This window comes from Neopsephotus bourkii, unplaced genomic scaffold (assembly GCF_033783945.1).
Source record: "Neopsephotus bourkii isolate Nb327-2 ecotype Australia unplaced genomic scaffold, CSIRO-AGI_Nbou_v1 NB_1638, whole genome shotgun sequence".
NCBI lineage: Eukaryota > Metazoa > Chordata > Aves > Psittaciformes > Psittacidae > Neopsephotus > Neopsephotus bourkii.
In genome coordinates, this window is record NW_026902113.1 from 7,224,725 (window position 1) to 7,249,842 (window position 25,118).

The following is a 25,118-nucleotide window of genomic DNA, read 5'->3' on the forward strand; positions in this document are numbered from 1 at the left end:
ATAATTTGCCTCTCCTCTTCTGAGAAGCATGGTCAAATGCTCAGCTGGGTGTCTCATATGAAGCAGAATAGTTCTGCTAGGAAGCCAGATGCTGAATTTACTTTGAGGAATGAGGAATACATTTCCTTTCCTTTGAGGAAAAGGGGTGAGGTGAGATAGTCACTGCATCTGTTGATTTCTGCACCATTTTCTCCAGTCTATCTAGAAAGAACCAGGTTGCCAGTCTTGCAATTCTGCCTACATCTCTCCTTCACTGTCTGCATGCCTGTGCTATGAGTAAATCAGATTGCCTGCTCTGCAAAAGTCAGCAAGGAACTTCCCAAAAGACTGGGCCAGTTAAGGCAGGACAGATTTTTTTTTCTGTCTTTTCTTCCAGCAACAATTGTAATATTGGAAAAAGAAAATCCCTCAACTGAAATATACTTATTTGGATAACCAAGTCCACTGCAATCCAATGCAAGGGCCATTACTAGGTGGTGAAATTTTCAATTTTAGATGTGTAAGTCAAAGTCTCAGTAAAAGGGGCAGAAATACAAGCACCCTGGGAGCACATCAAACTAACCGCTTTTTCTTTTCCTTGAGATACAGTATCTCAATGAGTATTAAGAATGACTGGGACCTCCACCTACACTGTACAGGGAACACACCTGGATATACCTGCCAGTTAAATGAAGTTGCAGACTACCATTTAAACCTTATTTTCATAAGTCAGTGACATTTTCCACCTGGTATCAGCAACTGCGATCACTTTGAAAAACCAGCAAACTCATATGCACATTGTGAAAGTGTTGTGGAAATAAAGAGTTACCACAAACATCAAACTTCTGTTGCTGTATCTCAGCTTTCAAAGAACATAGCCAATTTAAACCCTATGTTTTTATGCTTTATCTGCTTTGCTTAAAAGTAATACTATAGTTATTATAATGCCAAAATTATTAAAAATAACAGGTAAAACCATATGCACTGACTATATCCTACAGTCAGATTCACTGCTTATAATCAGCTCCTTTTGTGAGACACTGAGACAGGAAAACAAATAAAATTTAGAAGAAAAGCAGTAATTTGGATTTTGCCAAGAAGAAATATGGAAACCAGAAGAGTTTCAAGACAGCTGTACTCCCTGAAGCTATTTAATTCTTCTTTTCAACATACTATAATTCCACTTATAATTTGCTAATAAACTGTATTTTATTTGTCTGCTTACAATAACTTCAGATTTTTCTCAATGGAGAATTCTGAAGGCAAAATTTAAAGCAAGGCAGAAAACAAAATAGAGACATTCCAGCTCAGGTATTTAATTAGCTTCCAATAAGCTTATGTGTCTATAACTAAATCTGTCAAACTGTATCAAAAGTTTCTCTGGAAATTTTATACTATAGCTGTGCATTCATGCAGAATAAAGATCCTTTTTCTTTCACTGTCATGGCAGTTAAGTCTCAATTGAAATAGGTTTTGAGGAGCAGACAACCCTATTAATCCTAGCTATTTTAATATGGTGACTGATGAAAAGATTCAAGAAAGGGGATGGTTGTTAGTCAGTCAAACAATTTTTAACTGAACTCTGGATACATATTGAGGGAACAAAACCACTATGCATCAGGAGAAAGTTTTGTTAATGCCTAGTAAATATTAAAGGCGTTAGAATAGTGCCACTTCCATTTTTTCTCCCCAGGCAGGTGAAAAAGCAAAGAACATGAACTGAACCAACTCTTCAAAGACTGCTGATGCACGATAGGTTTATAGAGTCCTATATAAATTCCTTACTGAATGCTACCAACATGAGCAGTCACTGCCTCATGCCTAATTTTTCAGAGTTCCTAATCTCTGTGCTGACTACAGACTGATGAAGAGATGGGAAATGGCAAAGACCCTATCTGGGAAGAAGGTAGGTTGCAGTGCCAGGATTCAGGGGAAAACAGCCAAAACAGAGCACGTAACCGTAACCCTGCTGCTTTCACGGATGAGATATATTTGCCATTTGCTAATGGTCTCCAGTTCAGTGAAACTACTAACCTAGTTGGAAGATCATTCTCTAATACTGTTTCTTCTGGTCTGCATCTATGACATTTCTTTCTGGAAGCAGACCTAGCTAAAGTAATCCTTCCCTTTGTCACCTCAATGACATAATTACATTTCAAACCAACTCAAAATAAGCTGGTATTACTGCAACAGCAGCACTTAGGTAAATTTAAGGTATCAATTTCTATTTGGAAACCCGTATTTTCTCACCTGGCAATACAGAGTTTTTTTTTTCTCAGTTCTTCATACACAGAAGAAAGTTGCATTGAAGCAGATGCTTACAAAAACTAAATAATGGAGTGGAGGATTACTACACAGTAATGAAATACATTAATCGCATACATTTCATCAGGAGATTCCGAAGTGACGAACATTTTTTTTCCCAGTTAGAAAGCAGCTGACTAATCATGCACTTTCATTAATTAAAGCACTAATCCTGATGCTTAAATGCTTACCTAAAAACTCTGAAAAAAATAACAAAGTTCATGGGAAATATGACAATGCCTGTGTAAAGAAAAATATATCTCTATTTCATACCTGAAATATTGTTTCATCTCCAGCTGTTTTCAAATCATCTTCCTTCCCAATGATTCTCTGTAGCTGTATTTGTTAAAACATGAAAAAAACCCAACCACAGGAAAATTACAAATTTGGTCTTATACATTTCTCCTTTATCAGAAACTTGCATTATTTTTACCTTTTCTTAATTACAAAGTTATTATGTTTCTGCACGGTTCATGACAAAATATTTGCATAGTTAAGGATGTTTTCCTATTCAGACAAACTTTCTCCTAGGTATGTCTTATCTACTGTGGTTAGTAAAACCAAGCAGAGCATATGAACGTTATCTCTTGTAGCCCAGCACTCACTCTTTTTAGAGGATACTTTCTTGCACTAGAAGCCCTTCGATCACTCCAGAAGATTTTGAAACTCAGGGGTTTAACATAAAGTCATCTCAGAAATAAAAAATATCCTGTGATTTTTATGCTGTCCTCCTAGACAGCTTTACATAGTCTTGCTACAGACATGCTCTTCTGGACATGAAAAACATACCTGTTCAATTCAGGTGCAACTAACAACAAAGAATAATTTAATTACATAAGAAATGTATTTTCAAAACTGTCATTATTCAGAATGTGGTTTGAGTTTTCCCTCCACCCCATAAATAAATGAATTTTGAATGCTGGCTAAGTACTGAAATCACTCTGTCCCCAGCAGAGCTTAAAGGTAATATAAAAAGTGCATTAATTTGCAGAACCTCAAGTATAACTCAGATGAAAGGTTTCTTCTAATGTATTTTAGCTTGAGAGGTCAACACTGCCCCAAGAATGAGTGATTCAAAACAGCACAAGGTACACGTACCTTTCACAGACCGTTGCATGAATCCTCAAAAGGACAGCAAAAATGAAAAAAATAAGGGGCTTACTACATTTCAGGTATAGATATGGACATAACGACAATCACTCTGGATTTGGAGACTTTAGGAAAGATGCTTTTAAAGCTCAGGGTTTTCAAAGCTTCTGGTTTGCTTCTCAAAACATTTCTCAGTGATCCCTCACTCTGCCCATTAAAACTGGGAAAAAAATCCATGACCAAATTTGCATAGGCATCATTCTGTGGGGTTTTCAAATCTCTCCTTAGGGACTCTTTTTTGTTCTAATGCTGTTTAGAGAAGCAAGATGCGCTTGTAAAGCAGTGAGCAGGACAAAAACCACCAACTGTTCATGTTGCTAAACATCTTCCATTGGCCTTCAAATTTTGACTACTTCACTTGTTCTGTTTTTTTTTGTAAGCCTCAGATTTTGAGGTCCTCAGGATAGCTACTTTCTATTATTATTTTTGAATGTGCCTGGATCGTATTTATCAAAATAAATATTGTAAAAAAGACAATTAAACAGTATTAGTTCTTCCAAGTTTCTCCAAATTCTTTTTATTTTTGATCAGAGAACAATGTACTAGTACATTAAAAGCATTATGATTTTCCTCACAGCAAAATATCAATATAGAGCACTGGATAAAACCACAAGTGCTTTATAGAAATATTACATTTTTTCTTACCTGGAAAATCCATCTTTTGCTCATACACAAGAAATGCAACCGCAAATACTTTCCCAACAAGAGAAAATATGCCTTTTTTTTCTTTTTTTCAATTCTGGATTTTATTTTTAAAGGACTCTTAAAAAATCTGCAGAGACTACTAAAGAGCACAGACACACGGTATCATTCTTCTTCACTAGTGTTCTGGAAGATTTAGTTTATTGTTTTCTTACATAGTATATAAATCCTTATAGAGCTTGATACTATTTCCAGTAGTTCACAGATTTTTGCCAGCACAATGCAGCAACAGGGGCAATAATTCTGCCCTTGAGAAATGGACTTTAATACAACTGTTCTATGTAACATTTATCTGTATTTAATATTTATATCTGTTCATCACTCAAGATACTAATGGCTAATTTGGCTAATTCAAAGATAATGAGACCTATTATGCATAACTGATGCCTCTTTGCTAAAGACATACTAAGAAGCAATCTTTTCTGCAGAAGACAAGAGCTGTCAGAAGGGCTGTGTCATTCTTAAAAAAAAAAAAAGGTGATTTTAACATCTTCCAGTTGTCTGAGGGGGATTAGTGCTTGCAAATGCTCCACGACCGCAAGAGCTATTCTGTACCAAACCACCACAACTGCTGGCAGTGGCAAGTGCTGGTTCATTCAGCCCCAGATGAACCTCTGCAAGTTTTTTTGTGGTAACTGCTGTCCAGGACAAGTGTATAAAGACAGTCTACAAAGTTTAAATCACACAGCTCTTACATGTGGCAACAGTGTTACCCTAACTCCATTCCCAATAGTTTTGAATATATATATATTTTATATATATATTAAAAAATAGTTCAGATATATTTTCCTGAGATGCCAACTGGGATAAGATAAATTACATATTATAGAAGCAACCTACTAACTTGTTAGATATAGAGCAGCATCCTATGATGCATATATAACTAGCGTATACAGAGATTAATGCACACACTTTTTTCCAGGTTACAATCATAGAATAGCTAGGGCTGGAAAGGACCTTAAGATCATCTAGTTCCAACCCCCCTGCCATGGGCAGGGGCACCACACAATAAACCATGTCACCCAAGACTCCATTCAACCTGGCCATTCTTATGTTCCAAAAATTCTATTTTTAAAGCTAACCTATAAAAATCAAGTTTTACTTTAAAATAGTCACTATTTATAAATGTTAAGTATACAGTCATGTAAGAAAATTCATCTTTTAACCAGCCTGCATCCTGTGAGACTTCTCTGATGATTCTTATAAGTTGACATAGCAATTTACATTTTTTTTTACCACCCTATATTAATCAATACAGCCCATAAAGGAAATGCAAAGTAATGATCTATCTAACTAGAATAATCTTAATTTAATTTGATCGCCTCTACAGAAATCAAATTATTTTTAATGATTTGTATAATGTTTTCACCTCTAGCTTTGATGACTACTTGTTGTTCATACTGGCTTATTCAATTAGAGTTACATGAAATGGGTAATGGATATTAAATATATGACATACTGTACACCTCCCCAAGAGAGCTGTGCTGTATTTCTGCAAGAGTCTCCTTATTTGCTTAACTGACACAATACCAGTCTAAAGGAAGTACTGCTAGCATGGCATTGTGGTGCAGGGGCACCACAGGCTGAATACGTTCACTTGTGTTCATGAACTTATTTTCCCCTGTAATGTTTTGTATATGAACAATACATCAATAACACTGATGAGGGCACAGCTACTCTGATAACAATTCACTAGGACTGTACCAGGTTTAGCAGGTTAAAAATAATGGCTTTGGCTAGAATTTGATCTCTTTCAATCATCAGAATAATTAACATTTAAACAGAGAAAATTCTTCCAGCTTAAAAGATTTTGTGCAGCAACAAACGAGGGCAGGGTATCTGCAGGATCAGTTAGGGGCTTCTGGGAACACTGTCTTGGGAAATGGTCTAATTTCAGGTACTACTTTCAAGTAGTACTACTATGCCTGAAAGCATTTTTACAATATTTTAAAATATATCGATTGTAATCTTGCTAAAAGACAGCTCACTAAAAATGGCTAGCAGTGCAAAACATGCTAACAGCAACTGCATCACTTATTCAGAGTTTAAGGTTATGAAAGTACACTTAAATTCTTGGTAATTTCTCTATCAGTTGGTATATCTTTAGAAATTTTAGATTCTGTGGTTCTCCAGAGTTGTTGCATTAGTGATCATCTTTAACTTTATCCTAATGAAAGAAAATAATTTGTTTTCTAGTAGCCCTTTCAGCTTCTAATAAAATTGTCTCTCTAGTCACCTCCAGTACGAATGGAGGATCTGAATTAAGCTGAGGGAGTCTGTTAGAAATTACATTTATTAATTTTGCATTTGACTTTTGACAGGAAGTATTTACTTAACAGTCTCCTGTTAAATACTTAAAAGTTGAGTAAGCTGTATCATTAACCGTATTCTTCTTTAACACCTCAGAACAAGATTTTCATTGTTTTTTAAGTATCTGGCTTTCTGCCCTATATTTTACACAAAATAGGGTAAAAACTGCTGTTACTCTCCAAAGTATGAACTGGTAAAAAACCTGTGTAACAGCAAACAGTAAGAACTAAGAGAGGATGGTAAATTAAAAAAAAAAAAAAAAATAATCAAAATAGTTAGAAAATAAAACTTTTCCAGTTGATTATTCATATTCCCATATTAATCACGGGATTAACTGGTGTACACCAACTGCTACTTCTCCAATAACAGAGTTTTAGATAAAAGTCAAAGGTAACATTTATAAAAGTGGATTCAAACACGGTAAGTACTTCATCAATGCTTTAGTGTGTGCTTCTTTCCTATATAGTATTTTTGTAGGTATGTGATCATAGATGGAACTGAAAAATAGGCTTGAAGATTTAATTGAATCTCCATTTATAAAATTTATATGCATATGAATACACATACCTTAAAGAATTCTTTCTTTTCAACTTGTTCATTGCCATCTGCATCCAACATTTTAAAGGCAATCTGAAATCCAGTCTGGGGTTCTGCAATAAATTGCAAAAGATCTTTATTGTAAGTACACACACACTCACTCTTACACTAGTATTTAAATATTTAATGCAAAAGGAATAGGCCTATGGTTCAGTTCTTCATTGTTCTGCATGTACATGAAATTTCCAGTAAACTGTATGTACCTCCTCCAATATAACCAAACTTTTCTGAGCACCTTTTTACTACCCTTTCAAGGGATAATTAATGCAATGGCAAAGCAAGAAATGCCAGCAGTGCCTAAGTGCAACCATAAATGTCGATCTGATCCCAACGACTGTAAAAAATGTTGTATGTCCTATCCTGGTCTTAGATATCTCCTATAGATGCTCCTTAATCCCACATCACTTCTGAAGTTGAGCTCTGCCTTGTTCATTACAGCTCGTTTTCAGGTGAGAAGACTGGAAAGTGCTTTGAGAAACCAATAATTATTCCCAAACTGCCTGAAAGAGCTAGTGTACCACTCAGGTGGTTCTTGCATGCATTACTGTATACCAGTATCTGCAGTCTTTCCTAGTCTTCCCCAGCAAACAGACTGATCTTGTAATTGTGGCCAGCTCTCTCGGCTCCTGCTCCTGCTGTGTTAGCCCCAGGCCTTTTTTTTCCTTCCCTTCACCTTCCTCCCTAAATGTGCTCAAATGTTACTGAGATGTAATAAACCACTCTTTGTGGCCTTTTTGGACAAAAGCATGTTTTGTATGACTCCCATCAAGCTGATTTTTTTCCAGGAATTTTATACAATTTTACCCTGCATTTCCTTCACCAAATGGATGTTTCTTTTCAACACAAAAATGCAGTGAGTTTTGAGTCCTGCAGGCACTATAAAAACACAGTGTGTTTTGAGCTCCTTCCCACAGTTTCCTGATCTTGCTTTGCTTACAGGAGCTGAACTCACTCATTAGCCAGCCCACACAGGAGCAGCATGCTGCTGAAATGTAGTTACAGTTCACTACAGTAGCAAGCACTTATCCCAGTAATTTCTGGTAGCAGGTGAATTAATTCCACAACCCAGTCAAGTCAAGCATTAATATGAAAGCCACAGACTTATTGTCTCTAGAATATATTTGTGTTCCCAAGAATAATGTTGGACTCATGAGGGCAGTGAAGGAGTATCTCTAAAAAGCTCTAATGCCTTTGCAGTTTTTCTTTTGGAAATATATTCTTCCAGCTCCACCCTGTAAAGTTGTAAGTCTTGGTTTATTTTGGTTTTTTTTTTTTTTTTTTAAGGGAATCTTTCTGCAGAGGAAACAGGTTAAAGAAATATCCCATTCCTTTTAAGTGATAACAAGACGTTTAAAGTAAGTAGTACTTTTTCATTTTAAATGTAACTACATCTTCATCAGCCAACTAAAGCTCTCTGTGGAGCGACCCTGTGATGCAGGGATATTTTATAAATACCCTTGCAATCTGCAGAGCAGATCCCTTCCCTGGCAACTGGGTTGTAATACTCAAAACTGGCTTCCTTTCCATGGAAATGCCACACACTAAATTTGTGTTACTAGTACAAAAGCAAGATGAGCATATCCTATAGCATATTTAGAGAATAAAAGTAATTGATGTATTTAATAGTAATTCATACCATCTGTGTTGCAATTTTCAGATAAGAGAGCTGTTACTGAAAATATAGGACCTAAAGCTGCTTTCACTGTTCAGAGATGACATACTTATCTGACGTGATGTAACCCCAAAGGTATGCACTTGAAAAATAAGCATAGTTCAAAGACTACCTCAGATATATTTGTATTTAATTAGAATCAGGCAAAATTCCAAAATCTGAACAGAAGAGCCTCATCTTTACTGTGAGTGCAGGTTAGACTTAGGTGCTTCCCCTCCAACTATTCCTACGTTGACCACCCTGTCAACTTGTGTGACTGGCTAATTGAAATGAAGCTTTGAGTAAAAGAGACAAGTTCAGTTCCTGGGCTCCTTCACCAGGCAGGTCTTTACCAAAAGCTCCATTAACCAATCGCTGGAAATTAGATTCAGTACAGCACTGGAAGAAAAAAGATAGCAATAATACAAGGCACACAGAAAAAAGGGGATCACAGAGGGCAAAATATGACCTTTGCTGCAAAATTACATTTTCAAATTCAGAGTTACAGTGCTTTTATATGACAGGCAGCACAGTCTGGTCAGCAGTGTCCTGGAACCAGGACCCTGGAAACCTGGTGCCACTTCCCATTTCCATATTGCTCTGTTGGTGACTTAGAAGAAGTCACTTAAATATTAATGGCTGTTTTAAGAAATCTCAAATTAATTCTCACTAGTGAGAGAGACAGGTTGTGTAAATGGGGACTGACTGACATGGGATACTTGTTAGGCAAAGATAGAGGCACTAACATGTGTTGACATTTGCTTTCAAACTGATCTGTATGATAACTCTCTGTGTAACCAAAGCAGCAACACTGGCCACTGCATTTTTATCCTGCATGAAAATGTGCCTTTGTTTTTGCAGTTCAATACATTCCTATGTAAATTCTGTGAAAAATGATGTTGCTTGATTGTCTGGAGAAGTGGAACAACTTGCTCTTATACTGCTTCAAGTTTGTAATCACTTTAGCCAGTAAATCAGCATGAATTTACTTTCAGCTGCCACTGATTTTTAAAGAAATGGAATCTTTGGCATCTATTACTGCAACTTTAATTAAGGTATTCTTCTGAAGTTACAATGTGGCTGTTGTGGTTGTCATTTAAAAAAAAATCCTTCTTTTTTGAGTTGCAGCAAATACTTTAAAATTGACTTTCTAACTGGGCTAGGCCCAAATTATTTATGATTTAAAGAAACCAACTGAACACATGGTATAACTCACGTTTGAGCTGTGTGTAGGACTGGACAGACACTACTGATGATAGAGTGTATTTGTATGTTAAATATGTTATCCTAATGCACATACCCTATTTAATACTGTGTACTGGCTGAAATATCCAAAGAAATCACCCTTCATGCCATGCAGTAGGAACAGATGCAGTTCTAAGAGATGACATAAATTGTGAAAGGGCTACCTAAACTGTATGAGAGGTGTGCACCAATCATCACCATCTGTGAATGCTGGACATAATCTCTCCACTGTCTGGCAATCTATGTTACTTGTTTATGCTACACTGTGAGAGGGTGGGTTAGTAGAACAAGGAAAATTTGTCCATTTGTGTAAGTTTTGGACCTCTCAGCCACAGAACTGATGACGCTCAAGCATCTACATTCTATTGCAGCGACTGCTTCCTTCTCTCCTTTCCCCATCCGCTGGATACCATGAGTATGCCTGGCTTTGTTTCTTGCTTAAAATCTTAGACCTATGTAGTCAGTCAAAACAAGACTGCATGTGGACTATTACATCGACATGCATGAGGACTACTTCACTACTAGTCTATGGGTCTTACTGAGTAATGCTTATTGCACACATCTCAAACCTCAATATTTTCCAGTGTCACCTACATCTCATCAGAACAGCATTGGGAGGTGCTGTGAGAGTAAGTGTGAGTGAGGAAACCCAGATAATCCAAGATCACTTCTATGCACAATAAAAACGCCTGCTGTTTGCAGATAAAGCAAATACCAAACAAAAACGTTTTTTAAAAAAGTGTCTGATAAAGGAAGGAGGCAAAGGAGGGGGCAGAAATACCTGCAAAATACTTGGAGAAATAAAGTCAAAAGGAGGAAATAAAAGGATTAAAAGCTAGAACAAAAAGACAATGCGGAATTCTGCTGTTTATGTATATTATCCTTTGCATATCTGAACACGTGAATACTAGGCAAGAACCTTCCAGACACCACAATAGCTTTTTACACCACTGATAAGCTATACTGTTAATGTCCCATTGTCCAAAATGACTGAAACTACTGTGAAACAAATTACTCATCTTCCCCACTGTTCTTCTTCCCCTTGTTATGTGGTCCTGTAACCAATGTCTCTCCTCTCTCAAAGTCACTTGCCAGACCTCCCTCATCCCATGGAGCAGGGAATAGCATGATTTTTGAAGTACTGCTATGGACCAATGATGACACTATGCAATCAAAGTTATATCCACTTATATTAACACCTTATCTTTCTACATATGATAGTTCTTTACATTTTCCTATAACACAGAAATTTAGAAAATATCAGAAAAAGTTACTGAAAAGCTGTTAGTAGCTGATAATTTACACGTAATACTTACTTGTAAGGATTGTCAGCAAAAATAGGTACTCTGCATAAGATATCAACCCTGAAATCAAAAGAATTAAAAAATGACTTGCAAACCCCCCAAAATACTTTCAGCAAGACTTGAAAGATCATATCTTATAAACATGAAAAATATAGTTTAGCATAATATTAAATAATTATTAAAGTAAGCCACAATAAAGTTTTTACTTGTTTTTAGTGCTCTGATGGTAAAATTCCCTATCCAGACATCCATCAATGTTCATGTCTAATCAAGAAAGTAAGGTTTATTTGGTATTAATAAAAGGCCTACACTAAATCTTTGGATTCTCACTGAAAACATTCAATATTATTATGAAAGGCAAATAAATTAAATCTGCTTTGTCACATTTAGTACCTGGGAGGAGAACTACTCTAACATTACCCTCAAGGATCAAAGTCCTCCATCCTTTGGCAGGCTCATGAAGGCGGAGAATAGCTTGCCTCTAATTCTCAAGGGGAACATGGCAACACGCAAAGCTGCCAAGCTGCTAGATTTGCTGATAGTACCGCTGGGCCATGTGCCAAGAGGAGGCATCTTTTTTTTTTTTTCCGTTTTTTTTCTTAAATAGGAACATGTCCTTTCTACAAAGTGAAAGTATTCCCCCCCCTTTTGAAGGAAAATTCCAGTGTTTTTGTTTGAAATACCGACTTAAGTGAAAAGCCTGAACAAACACAAAGATGTGATAGCGTCAAAATAGAGCATACAAGCTAAAGATAGAGAGTGCATAATGAGGGTGGTTAAACAACAGAATCTGAACCATCTGCCCTGCAATAATGTTTGGAGAAAAAATGGAAAGGGCTTTTTTATACATCGTTTTTGAAAATAACTGAGCTACTTTTAACTTGTGAGCTAAACATTGTATAATGATGAAGCTGCTTGAAATAAATGTTCAAAAAATGCCTATCTATGCAAAGATAAACTATTTTTTATGATTTATATTTAGTAAATTGAAGATAAGGAATCCACTTAAGTTTCAGTGATAAACAATTCTGATAAATTACTATGCAGAGCCAACAGCATTTATATTTGATCTCAGATGGTGACTTAATACTAAGTTTTAAGTACCAGAGTTTAGAAATATTAAATTACTGACTGCAAAAGTCTGAAAATCTGAGAACAAATTTTAGCTAAAGACTAGTCTAATGGTGATCCTGTTGCCAACTCAGTGGTTCCATATCTCAGCTTTCCTCTCCATTGAAATAGGGCTATTCACCCTATCATCCAGCATGCACCATGTGTAAATCAGCACAGTACTACAATCTTGTACAATCTTGTGGAAATAAAAAATACTTTTACCTCAAAGATTTAAGTTTTGCTTACAAGTTTTAGGGCTATTGCCATTGCAAGAACGCAAATCACTGCACTGCTGAAAAACCTGGAATCGTGTTCCTAGATGAAGTGTCCAGGATCTCTACAAAAAAGAAAGAACTACGATTTTGGTTGGGTATGTTGTTTTTCTTTTTTTTTCTGTGTGTGTGACACAGCAAAATAAAGTTTGAAGGAATAATATAAAGGAAGACAAGACAAGGCAGGAACTTTTCAAGTCTATATAGAAAACCTAACCATAACCCACTCGTGGACTGCAATAGTATCAGCACAAAGATCCCTGCCTGACACTTTAAACAGCAAGTGCTGAAGGCCACCATCACTGTTCAAGGAGAATTGGTAGTTTGCCTCTTGGCTGTCTTGAGATGCGTTGCACAGGGAGAGTCTAAGAAAGACCTGGAAGGTGAAGACGAGCAGCTTATGTGAGATATAACAAGGAGAGCCCAGTGCTGGTATACAAAAGAAGAGATTATATACCCAAAGGAGTCATGTAAGAAAAACATATTTATCAAAGCATCTGAAAAGATATTAAGATATTAAGATGGCAGATCATGATTGTTAAACTTGTAATAATTGAGACACAAATTGCCAGACACCTGGATAGTTTTAGCTATATGGGTAGATGAGAAACATTGTACCCTATAAAATTCTGCAGAAAGACTGCAAAATTTATCTGGAGATGGTAGGATGCAAATAAAAGACCAATTTAAGGACAACACTCTGCTTACTGTCTCAAGTAAGAAGCATGATGGCTCTATTCACTCAAATTGCAGAGGGCTGGAAAGAACAGCCTTGCAAGAAATGGCTGCGTGAGTCACAGACTCTGTTTTCATCATCTTATCGTAAGCTGATTGAAAAGTTGATACAGTAAAATAGGTAAAAAGGTAAATATAATGAAAATATGTAAAAAACCCAAATCTTTATTGTTCTTTAAAACCCATTTCAGTGCCTTAAAGCAAATCCACAGCTTGCCTGACATTTTCTGGCAAACTGATTACACTAAAATACTTTGAGATAAGAATTTTTTAAACTTGTGGTCTGATTCCCATTAAAAGTCTTATTTTGATTTTATTGTCCCTTTACTACCTGAGGTGAATAGCCAAATTACCTTATCCATAAAGTAAATTAAACATTTTGGTAATTTTATTTTCATTCTACAATAATCACTACAAAGTCACTCAAATTAAAAGATGCAATGCAACAAATTAAAAAACCCTCAAATAACAAAACCAAACCCTGAAAATCATATTCATGTCCAAGTGAAATTTAAACAATTAAAGCTTCCCATAAAATTGAATGACTCAGCACACTTCCAGCCAAGCATTTGCAGTTGCATCGGCAAAATACTGTCATTTTCTAACACTAAATGAACCCTCCCTATGCCTCCCTAGAAATCTCTACCCTCAAACTTGATAGCAAATGCTGATAGTACAATATTTTTATCACTGAATAAATCAAAAGCATACCCACGAACTATGACATGAATTTTAAAACTGCCCACTAGAAGGCAGAATTCCCTAGCATTGCATTTTATGAACTGGACTGCTGACAGTTTCCCTCTACTTGATATTTAAATAACAATTTAAAGGTAGTTAAAATAAACTCAGCTGAACAGTGGAACAGGTGTAAAGTTATTATTCTGGTACTTGTAAAAGCAGTATTAATACATAAATATTTATATTTTAAAAGCGTAATAATAATACATCTCAAAGTAAAAGCATCAAAGTCACTAAAGAGGCATCATGACCGAATACTGTAAAAACTCCATGTGCTGTGGAGACATATGGATGACAGCAATGAATATTCCTGCATCGTCTCAAACTCATTCCTGACCTCTGAAGGACAGGGTATGCCAAACTAAGCAAGGGGAGATCAATGCCTTGTCCAGAATGCAAAAGATGTCAGTCTGAGCTTATCACCAAGCCCACATTTTTGCCAAGCAGTCAGCTGGCAGAAGTGCAATAAAAGGAATCTGTCCTGATTTGCTGTTTTCACTTTCTGTTGGCGGACTCCTAGTTTTCCCAGGCAGAATGCTTTGGGGATTTGCAGTGTCAGCCACAACAAAAAGAAAGGCTCTACAAAATGAGGAATAGAGAAAAGAACACCCAAGAATTAATGACTGGGAATCCATTATCACAATCCTGGGAAAGTACAAGATGGTTATTAATTTGAAAAGGCAGGAATAATTATTTAATACAAAATCCATCCTTCACTAAGACAGAAAAAAAAGGTTCAACTTTGTGCAGATATGTTTCAGGGCTGCTGGGGTATTTTGGAGCTTGCAAGGCACCTGGCTGAAGACTCGCCCACCCTGGCAGAATGATTTAAGAATGAACTGTAGGCAGAATAAGCCATAAGGCCAAAGGGCAGGCAAAACCCCGTAGGCTCAGATCGAGGGCTGCTCTCCTGGCACAAGTTGCCAGCCATGGCCAGAGATCTGCTGTGCATGGAGAGAGCGTTGCTCATGTCTGCCAAGGAACTGCAGCAGTGCAAAGGCAGCTTTATTTTCCAGAACCATCCATGGGACAAGGGATGCAGGCTGAACTCCACCACAGAGTTTGTGAATAGACACTGTTGGTCTTTCTCATTAGTTTGGGGATTTCAGTCTTTGTTACCGTGAAATAGTTAATTACTCATTTATTTGGTTTCCTTGACCCTCTTGTTTGTGTTTCTTTCCCTGCAATTAATTTATGCTAATGAGGTGTTTATTTGGTGTTCTTTAGCTCCCTGTTGTTAAACAAACAACATCCCAGCTCTCAGAGTTTTCTCTTTATGTAGCCTGATATAAAGTGAAAAAGCTGGGTGAAAAGAAACAGAAACACATCAGTGTTGTGAAGGGCAACATTGCTGTTGAAGATGAAGAAGCACAGAATGGTTTGGGTGGAAAGGGACCTTAAAGATCACCTAGTTATGACACCCTGCCATGGGCAGGGACACCTTCCATGCTGCTTGAAATCAGGATACCACTTTAATAATTAGATACAAATTTTATTTTTAGTCTTAGTTTCCATGCATTTAAGCTAAATGCTAAACAGCAGCTTAGTAACAAGTCTTCAAAGTCCATTTTATGCTCTTTTCTCCAAGTGGGCTTTCTGATTTCTGTCATGACTTCCAGCACCTCAAGAAGGCTTTCAATTCCCAGCCCTGCCTCTTTACTGTCTTGCATAACAGAGTTTTGCTAAGTAGGCAGCTACTGGCTAGATGGGAATGAAGTCAAAACCCTGAAACCTTCTTTAAAAATACATTCAATTCATATCATATAATGAGATAAAAAGCAAGATGTACTTTTCACTATGAAAACTGCTCATTACCTTTATCACCAAGCTCTCTAAAAAAGGTCGGTCCCGGTTTAGCTTTGGTAACATATAGCAGTGCAGCATCTACCTCCTTTAAAGACAAAACAAGAAAATATATAAAGCCAGTTTTCAAAGAGAAGTCTATTCAGCTGACTAACAGAAAGAATGCAAGTTCTTTTGAAGAATGAAAGGAACATTTTGCTTACCTTTTTTGTCAGTTTCTTGGCTGAGGCTTTACCTATAAAAAAAAAAAAATCATCATCATTCAATAACAAACTGACATTAAACTTTGATCAGGTTCTGTGGCATTTATTCAGATTTTTATGGGAAAATGCTAAGTAATATGAAACAGAGTATTTTGCAACAAGCAGTTTGTTTCTAATTCCCACAATGATCAAGAAAGGATAACATTTAAAACTAATATGAGCACTCTGTTTCAGTGCTCTTGCAACATAGAAGAAACCACAGACCATTGGTATCTATGACTGACTTTCTAGTGGGATTCCATGTACTGTGATCTACAAATGTAGTACAGATTCCAAAGCAAGGTTATACAGTAAGAAACAACTGTAGCATTTAGACAAGGATTTTCATGCTCACATAATAATCCTTCAAGTGCAGGTTGAGTATGCAAAAACTAAGAAATACTAACAAAAGAGAAAAAAGATTGAAAATGTTGATGTTTCTATTAAGCAGAAGTAAACTGAACAACTCCACCTCATGAAACAGCACCAGATGAAACCATCCAGACTCCTAAGTGCTTATCAGTAGGTTCAAGTTTACACACTCAAATAGGGGAGCTGCTAGCAGCAGGATAAGTTATATTCCTCTCTAAATCACCCATTTGAGGAACTGCAATGTATTATCAGTGGAACTCTTCAGCTGGTTAGACAGGGACTTCAGAAATCCTGCATTCATGGACTGTGAGGAAGCTCCATGCCTTCGCAGTTTGTCTACCCTATCACAGAATCATAGAATAGTTAGGGTTGGAAAGGATCTTAAGATCAAGTTCCAACCCCCCTGCCATGGGCAGAGATATCTACCACTAACCCATGCCACCCAAGGCTCTGTCCAACCTGGCCTTGAACACCACCAGGGACGGAGCATTCACAACTTTCCTGGGCAACCCATTCCAGTACCTCACCACCCTTACAGTAAAGAACTTCTTCCTTATATCCAATCTAAACTTCCCCTGTTTAAGTTTTAACCCATTACCCCTTGTCCTATCACTACAGTCCCTAATGAATAGTCCCTCTCCAGCATCCTTATAAGCCCCCTTCAGATACTGGAAGGCTGCTATGAGGTCTCCACGCAGCCTTCTCTCCTCCAGACTGCACAGCCCCAACTTTCTCAGCTGTCTTCAATGGGAGGTGCTCCAGTTCCCTATCATTCTCGTGGCCCTCCTCTGGACTTGTTCCAGCAGTTCCATGTCCTTTTTATGTTGAGGACAGCAGAACTGCACACACCGGTCTTTCTCCTCAGCATTTCCCCTCATGCAGTTCTTAAAAGCCTGTGTCCTTTCCTTAATCACCAGCTCCTCTGGATTCCAGCCAACTATTCCCTTCTATTTAGTCACACTGTGCAAGCACAATCTGAGCTGCTTGTATTTGCTCTGAGGACTGGTGCCCTGCATGCAGCAGGCTCCTCTGCTCCATGCTCAGACTCCAAGGCTTACTCTGCCACATGATGGGCATCTTGCATCCAAAAGGTCACGGGTGCAGCACTGCTGTTTGGAAATAGACATGATGGAGCTGGTGGGCAGGTATCAACAAACTTTTACCAAGCATTTTCACAGGCCCGTAATTTAGCCAGACAGAGGTGCTTTCTCAGTAAAACAGCGAATTTCCATAATGCTGGCAAAAGACATGTCCAGCTGCAGGAGGTCTCCACTGGCAGAGTCTGGCTTCAGATGGGGGAAGCTGCTGAAACATCTCAACCAGCAATAGTTCCTTTTCCAGCACAAGCAAAACAGTGCCCTGGCTTCTGCTCCCTGAACTGGGAATAACAGTTTTGATGATAAATTCCTCTCCCTGCCCCCAAATCAGCCTAAGGCAGACACCTGGCACATAACATTTCAACCCAAATGTTTGAGTTTGACAAAAGTTATAAGCAACAAAAATTAGGTTTTTAATACCGGAGTGTTGAGTGACCCCAGCAACAGGTGTTACCAGCACCACCTGTTACTGTGGATGAATACATTTTTGTGCAGTGCATGTATATGTATTTTCACCCATATATATATCTCTCTAAAGGTACACAGATAGATACATTCTAGCTCAAAGGATGTATTAAATACTCTACTTTGTCTCAGTTGAGATAAAGGAAGTCAGACTAATATGGTTTGGGAAAACAAGGAAAAATCATGACATCCAGTAAGGCTGAATCCTGAGCAGTGCGACGTAACACCATTTTAACACTGCGCAGGGCTGCAGAGCATTATAATGAATGGCTATTTAGGTAATTAAGTGGTTCAGATCTCAGCTCTGAAATGTCTCCATCTCTGTACAGCGTATTTCAATGTGGAATTAAGCTACAGCAGCTTTTTCAGCTCTGGGAGACCCACATAGCAGGAAGCCTTATAGGAGGAAATGAGTCAGGCTGTAAGCCTGATGAAAACACTATCTGAAATAAAAAAGGGAAAACCATTCCGTATTGAAGCCAGCCATACACCAGCAGCTCCACTCATTCCACTCTCCTGTGGCCCCAAGAGCATCACATCTGGGACAGTACCCACTACTACAGCAGTGTACCAGGCAGTAGCCTTTTGTCAGCATCCAGGCGGACAATGGAGACAAGCTGTACTCTGCGAGCTGGAACAGTAAAGGCATGCATAACTGATGCAACATAAGGAGAAAGCACTGGGAGCTACAGTTGAGACACTAATTGGCCAAATTTGTGAGGCTCTATGGTTAAGTCCATATTTCTCTTCTTCATTTTATATTCAGCAAAGAAACTGAAAAACTTCAGGTACTCAGCTGTAGACATATGCACTTTCTTTTCACAACTGCAACTGCCTAGAGCTCATACACAAGGTTGTGGAAGCCATCAGTATCTGCTCTCTTGCATTTAGCTGTGAGATGGCATTTAAGATATTGACATGCCAACTGACTTCTTTCATAGCTGAAAAGACAGTAACAACAGTACAGAGGTGTTCATGCTACCTTTGACTTGGCATGGGTGAAAAGACTAGTGGAGGAAAGGAAGCCTTTGCTGAGTGGCAGAAGAGTAAGAGGACAGTCACAGCACCCCAAGATGTGGTGAGAGGCAGAACAAGGCAGGTGAGAGTTGGTCCCTGCTACAGCTGACTACATAAGGGGCGGCTACTACAATAAAAAAGAGGAAAAAGGGACAGATTGAGAGATAAACAAAGGTACTTCTATTTTCTAAGTAGTAAATACAGCAGAGTAATAAATATGGAGCCTTTTAATTGTGTTCTTCTCAAATGAGCTTAAAAATCAAAATATTTTATAACCTAGTCAAATGAAAATGGCATACAGATGTCAGCATGTGCACCAGCAGGTCAGGAATTTAGTTTAAGAAGACCGACAACTGGAACACTAGTGTTATTTTTCATATTGCCATTTGTGTAAGGTATTGGAATAAAACCTTATAATAATGTAATATTTTCAACTGGAGAATGAGTAGCCTCCAGTAATTATTTGACATTTGCTAAGAATTAAATCCAGTTATATTATACTGAAACTGTCACCATATAAAATCATCTGTGAAGACTTAAATCTCAGCTTTCACTTGGAAACATTAGCTACTTTTATTGTAGCACTCATAATATTCCCTGAATAATAATTTAGCTTTTGGTGCTTATTTTTTCCATTTATTCCCAACTATTCACTTCCTAACAATGAGATCCCTTTAAACACCAACAAGGAAAGCTCTGCTAATATTGCATGCTACCATAGCAAATGTGCAGCCCTCTGAGGAACCAGGTCTTTTAAGGCCTTATCTACAACAATTAGCAAAAGAAGGTTAACTCCTCTCACAGAAAATGTACTGCAAAGGTATGAGCAGTTTTCTTAGCCAGTTCAGACACTGGAAAAAAGAAAAGCCTCTTCCTTCATATCAATTAAATTTGATGCTGTCACTACAAATATATCAGGATATAAGTATCTCTTTAAGGAATATAGGCAATGCTTACAATTATTAGGAACTATTTAATCTAGTAAGTGAAAGATCTGTATGATGCACTTTTCTATAGTTTTATTCTTCTATCTTGATAGATTCTTACTAATAGGTAAAATTAATGACATATGAAGAGAACTCTGTAGTAGTAGTAGCGATCTTACTTTGGGATCAGAAAAGAAACTTGGAATTTTTATTGTTTTGAATTTGAATGAATGAGAAGAAAAACAACTTTTTTCTTTTCCCCCAGACCTGCCAAGACTGTGACAGAATTCTGGCTTGAAGGACAGTGAGTATTTTTAAGGGTCCCTACGTATTTTACAGATGCTGTCATCTAATTTTCACCACCTGTATCGGATCCATGAAACAACAATGAGGTACAGATGCACCTTTCACGGACAAAAAGCCATATTAGCTTTTTAAGTTGAATGAATACCAAGTCTACTTAGAAGTCCACAAATTCTGTGGTTAGCCAAGAAACTTAGCTGACAACTGTAATTACGAAAACACTGCCAAGAGCAGCTACGTTTGCCTTTATTTGCCCTTGGCAAACCCGGGTATTTTGTCACATACATTTCTTACAATAGAAATGTTTCCACCATCTATCAGGTTTTTACACTAAGATGTAGAATGAACCTGACATCAATGTTAGGATTAACATTAGGAAGGGGCTGAATTAAACAAGTACACACTTGCACTCAGTAACACCCATTTACATCTGTACAGCTAAGGAAAGGCTTAGATCTGACACAGGACGTTAGAGCCAAAGAGCGAACAAAATCATTATGATCAACCATTACAAAAACAATGATCAAATACCAAAGCAAAAGTAGAGAAGTTGCTACTATCTGCAAGAAAATATACTTTTAGGTCTGCAAGTTGCTCTATTTTTGTAATATGAAAATTAAAATTAATTTATGAATCAATCTTTTTCCACAATCTTAACTTCTAATAAGAACAGTGTAAAATAGGTATCTTATCCTAGGAGGAGAACAAACTCCTTACCCTTTTATTAGCAAAGTCACTGAGATAGTTTGACCAGGACTTCTTTCTAGCTCCATTTCAGATAGACACAGTGATAAGTTAAAAAAATAAAAAAAAGGAAATTGTTTCCCATTTTTTTTAAATTTTAGATGGCAATCGTTGCTAACTTTGCTGTTTGAAGTCATAGTGAGGTATTAGGAAACCATTTCTTTTCATGAAAAATTAAGACAAGAATGCCCTTAAGTATGTCACAATTCAAACAAATTCTGATTCCACAAAATGATGAGTGAAATAAACTTCTGTGCTGGATCTGATCTCACCACACTCATAATCTGAGGATCAGGGCATCTTATAAACCCAAACCACTGTGTGCAGCTCATCCCCTTACAGCAGAGCCCGCCCTGAAGCTCTGCCTCCCATTGGAACAAGAATTTGTATTTCTCCATCTAGTTGGCTGCCAGCTTTTACACAAGCTGAACTCTCAGAATCCTGCCCTGAGTGCCAGCAAACTGGGTTAGCTAAGAACCATGTATGTTGATATCCTTGGGGAGATCCTGTTAAAGTTTTTGTTTAAATTAGTCTAAAACAGAAGATCATTGAAATTCAATAGCCTGTATTTCATTTCCATCTCTCTCTCAGATATTTTTAACCATACTGGGTAAGTACCTTATCCGAACAAGGTTTCCTTTGTTTACCTGCCTTATTTACATTCTCAGCTCTTTAAACCTCTTCTATGCGTTTATAAAGTACTTACTGCTAATGAAACCAATAATGTAAAGGGCAAAAATTCAAGCCAGTAATTAGTCCTTTAAGGACGCCTTTTGAAAGTTGGTGATACCAGAGATAAACCAAGGATAGCAAAAAAAAAAAAAAAAAAGGGCAAAAAAACCCCACAACTTTTTGAAAGCATGACAAACCAAGTGGTCAGACTGCTATGACAGCTTCTGGCAAACTAAAATCTGAGTAATAAATGAGTGTGCCATTTAAATGAATTAAAAATCCACTTCAGCTAGAAAGCTTTTACTGAACTAATGCATTGCTCCACTGAAAGATAATTGATAAAAGTAATTTCAATCACATGAATTAGTGAATTGAACCACCTGAATTAAAATCCAAGTATGCCCAGTGGAAAAGGCAGTTTGCAATAATAGGAGCTTCTGATATACTTTACAAAACAAGCTTTGCATCTGTCCTTCTTTACTTAGAACAATTGTTCCTCTGAGGAAATGAGAAATATACAGTTCTGGGCCGAGGCCAGCACTGGCAGATCTCCATTTCAGAGGAGCAGTTGCATCAGAGCCAGTTAATACCAGAAGGTTTCTCCGTGAGTAAGGGAGCTCTAGGTAAAAAAGGTGGATGCTGAAGCAGGGAGAATGCACCGAAGGATGACAGTCTTTAGGAAACTGAAACAGATTGGAAAATTATAAGCTAGTTTCCAAAACTGTGTGAGACTGCAGCACCAAGTCACCAGTGCTGCCAGGAGTTCCAAAATAACCAAAGTCATCAACATAAAAGCAGACATTGTGGTGCTCACTGCAGAGCACATGAGCAGCTCAGTCCTCACCCGGACTGGATTGTAGGTCTCTGGGGGTGCAGGGATGGCAGGGGAACTCCTTTTCCTTAAGTACCAACCAGGGAAGGTGACTTGCTCCCAGATTCGCTCTCTTTCTAATAACATACCAAAACTGCAGATAGTAAAAGCTGAGAATAGGTTCAAACTTACAAGCTTATCACATGAAATGCACTGCAATGACACATACCATACACAGTTCTTTCAAAACACAGAATCATAGAACAATTTGGGTTGGAAAAGTCTAACAGGCAGCAAGAAGCCAAGCAGTATTTGCAGATGAGCATCTCCCCAGCAGAAGAGGCTGCCCAAACCCTGCATGGGTTCTGAGCTCAGAACTGGAGAGAGCATCCAGAGGAAAAATGTGTCATGTGAAATGTAAATCCTCAAACTTCCAAATAAGCAGCTCATGCTTGGTTCCTCTGGCTTCATTTAGACATCTAAAAATTAGGTGCCTAAATCCAAGGTACTGATCTCTATGGTGTGTTGCTGTAACTATGATGGTGTAAGAACAGACGTAGAAAAGGGTTTATAATTAACTTTGAAATCTGCTGCTCCTATTTCAGATCTGAAGAAGAGCTCATATGCCCAAAAGCTTGTCTAATTTTTTCCAACTTACAGCAGCTGGTCTAATAAAAGACATTAGCTCCGTTTACAAATATCATCCTGACTAATGACCCCAGGCTCCCTTTAGAATCAAGGGAGAGAAACACAGCAAAAAAGCAATTTATTCCTGATTGAGATAGGTAGGCCTCGGACTTACCTATTTCTTCCCATTAACTATAAAGAGATGCTACAATCACTTGCTCTGACTTGACATTAATCTTTTATGTATCTAAATTAAGTAGATGAAGCCTTCTGCACACAGCCAGATAATTCACACCATGATTGCCTTTTCTATTTGTTATATCTGTAATCTTTTTTTTTCCAACCTCCTATCTATCAGCCCAATGTTAGCAGTGCTGGGGGCATGTATTGCTGTTTTATCAAGAACTTTGTCAGATACACGGGCAAAGTGTACTACAGTTCAAGAGGCAGAGTGGCTACATAATTGAATCAGTAAAGTATTATAAAGGACAATTAAGATTACCTGGAATAAGCTGTATCCGTAATACATATTCTGAGACCAGAAGGGTGGAGAATGACTCTTGCCAAGCTGGAGAGAACATTATGCAGTTCAGACTTTTGAGATGGATGGCATCTCCTGAATCTGTACAAAGGCGTGGACCTTCCACAGAGAGCAGGAAGGCAGAGCCCCAACTCAAGAAAAGTTTTAGACTTGAGATAGTAGTCTCAAAACTGACAGCATGAGATAGACTAACCCTTCAAGAAGACTCAATTAATGAACTTTAATCCTACTCTGAAATAAAGAACAGATTATTTCCTTAGCATCACTACGCTTTACGTTGTTACCTCCTGTTGCTAACAAAGACTAATTTTTTAAATGCTATAGCATCGGAGCATGTGCTATGTTAAGGTACTAACAAAGAATGAAGATAAACTATTATGATAGCCTCATAGCACTAAAGGTCTAATTCTGTTCCTCTACTAGGCAGTATCAGAAGTCATGATCCTCAGCCTAAGGGCTCTGTAATCTACAGCTAAAGAAGATAAGCATAACAAAAAGTAGAACAACAAATAAAGTAGGATAAGAAGAACAATAATAAAATGACAGTTAAAATCTAACTTAATGCACAATTTGAGCAAATTGCATCTTAACTGTAGGCAAAGGTTAATCTGGATTCAGAATGAACATGTGTGCAAATTAAGTGTGACACAATCAAAAGGAAGAAAAGGTCAGCACCTTAACAGCATCTGAAATAGATTCTTACCTCACTGTGCAAGACTTTATTTAGGCATATGTGCTCAATACAGCCACCATCACCACTGTAGCAACTATCCCAATAGCTTCATTTAGACACTCCCTTTACAATTTCTATTCTTCCACATATCTGAAATCTTCCCTACCATGACAAACTGTTACTTTTCACATGCATCTTAAAAAAGTAAAATATTACTAACAATACAGTTAAAGACTAGGCACAAGAGTATTAAAGACTGTTAATTATTATAAATTGGATTCACTTGCTGACAAATAGCTGAGGTGCCAGGTGAAGAATTCATCCTTTTTGTGGGAATCTATCAGCATAAAGCTACCTTACTAACCCTGGAACACAGAAAGAGAGGGCATGTGTCAGAGAGGCTTGCCTTTTTCAGCTTCTTGCTTTGATGCAATTTATCCCTTAAGCAGAAATTGCAAATCATATCAAACTGTGTGAAATTATATAAAGTAACTGTATGGTTTAGTTATTGCACTTAGATATGTAATGAACACTCTTAACATGCAAGAACTACAGATAACGAGGCCAGAAACGACCACGTGAGTCACCTACTTTGTCCTATTGCTCCCCACAGACTTTTGCTCATGCATCATCTCATCAGTTTATGTGCACACAGATACACGTTCACACGTTCAAAAGATAGTATTAATACTTAACTGTAGTTCAGGAAATGGCCTCAAGTTG

General features: G+C 37.5%; 1 protein-coding gene across 2 annotated transcripts in view; it reads right to left on the reverse strand.

Annotated features, from left to right (window-relative positions):
• The window catches only part of MICU2 (mitochondrial calcium uptake 2), a 143,781-nt gene that overhangs the window by 20,876 nt on the left and 97,787 nt on the right, over positions 1 to 25,118 (reverse strand). For both annotated transcript variants that reach the window (XM_061374588.1, XM_061374587.1), the window contains exons 3-7: positions 16,109 to 16,140; positions 15,918 to 15,993; positions 11,254 to 11,301; positions 7,012 to 7,094; positions 2,557 to 2,619 (exon numbers count right to left, since the gene is read on the reverse strand). In XM_061374588.1, the coding sequence (XP_061230572.1) occupies positions 2,557 to 2,619; positions 7,012 to 7,094; positions 11,254 to 11,301; positions 15,918 to 15,993; positions 16,109 to 16,140 (302 nt within the window). The remainder of the gene's footprint in view (positions 1 to 2,556; positions 2,620 to 7,011; positions 7,095 to 11,253; positions 11,302 to 15,917; positions 15,994 to 16,108; positions 16,141 to 25,118) is intronic.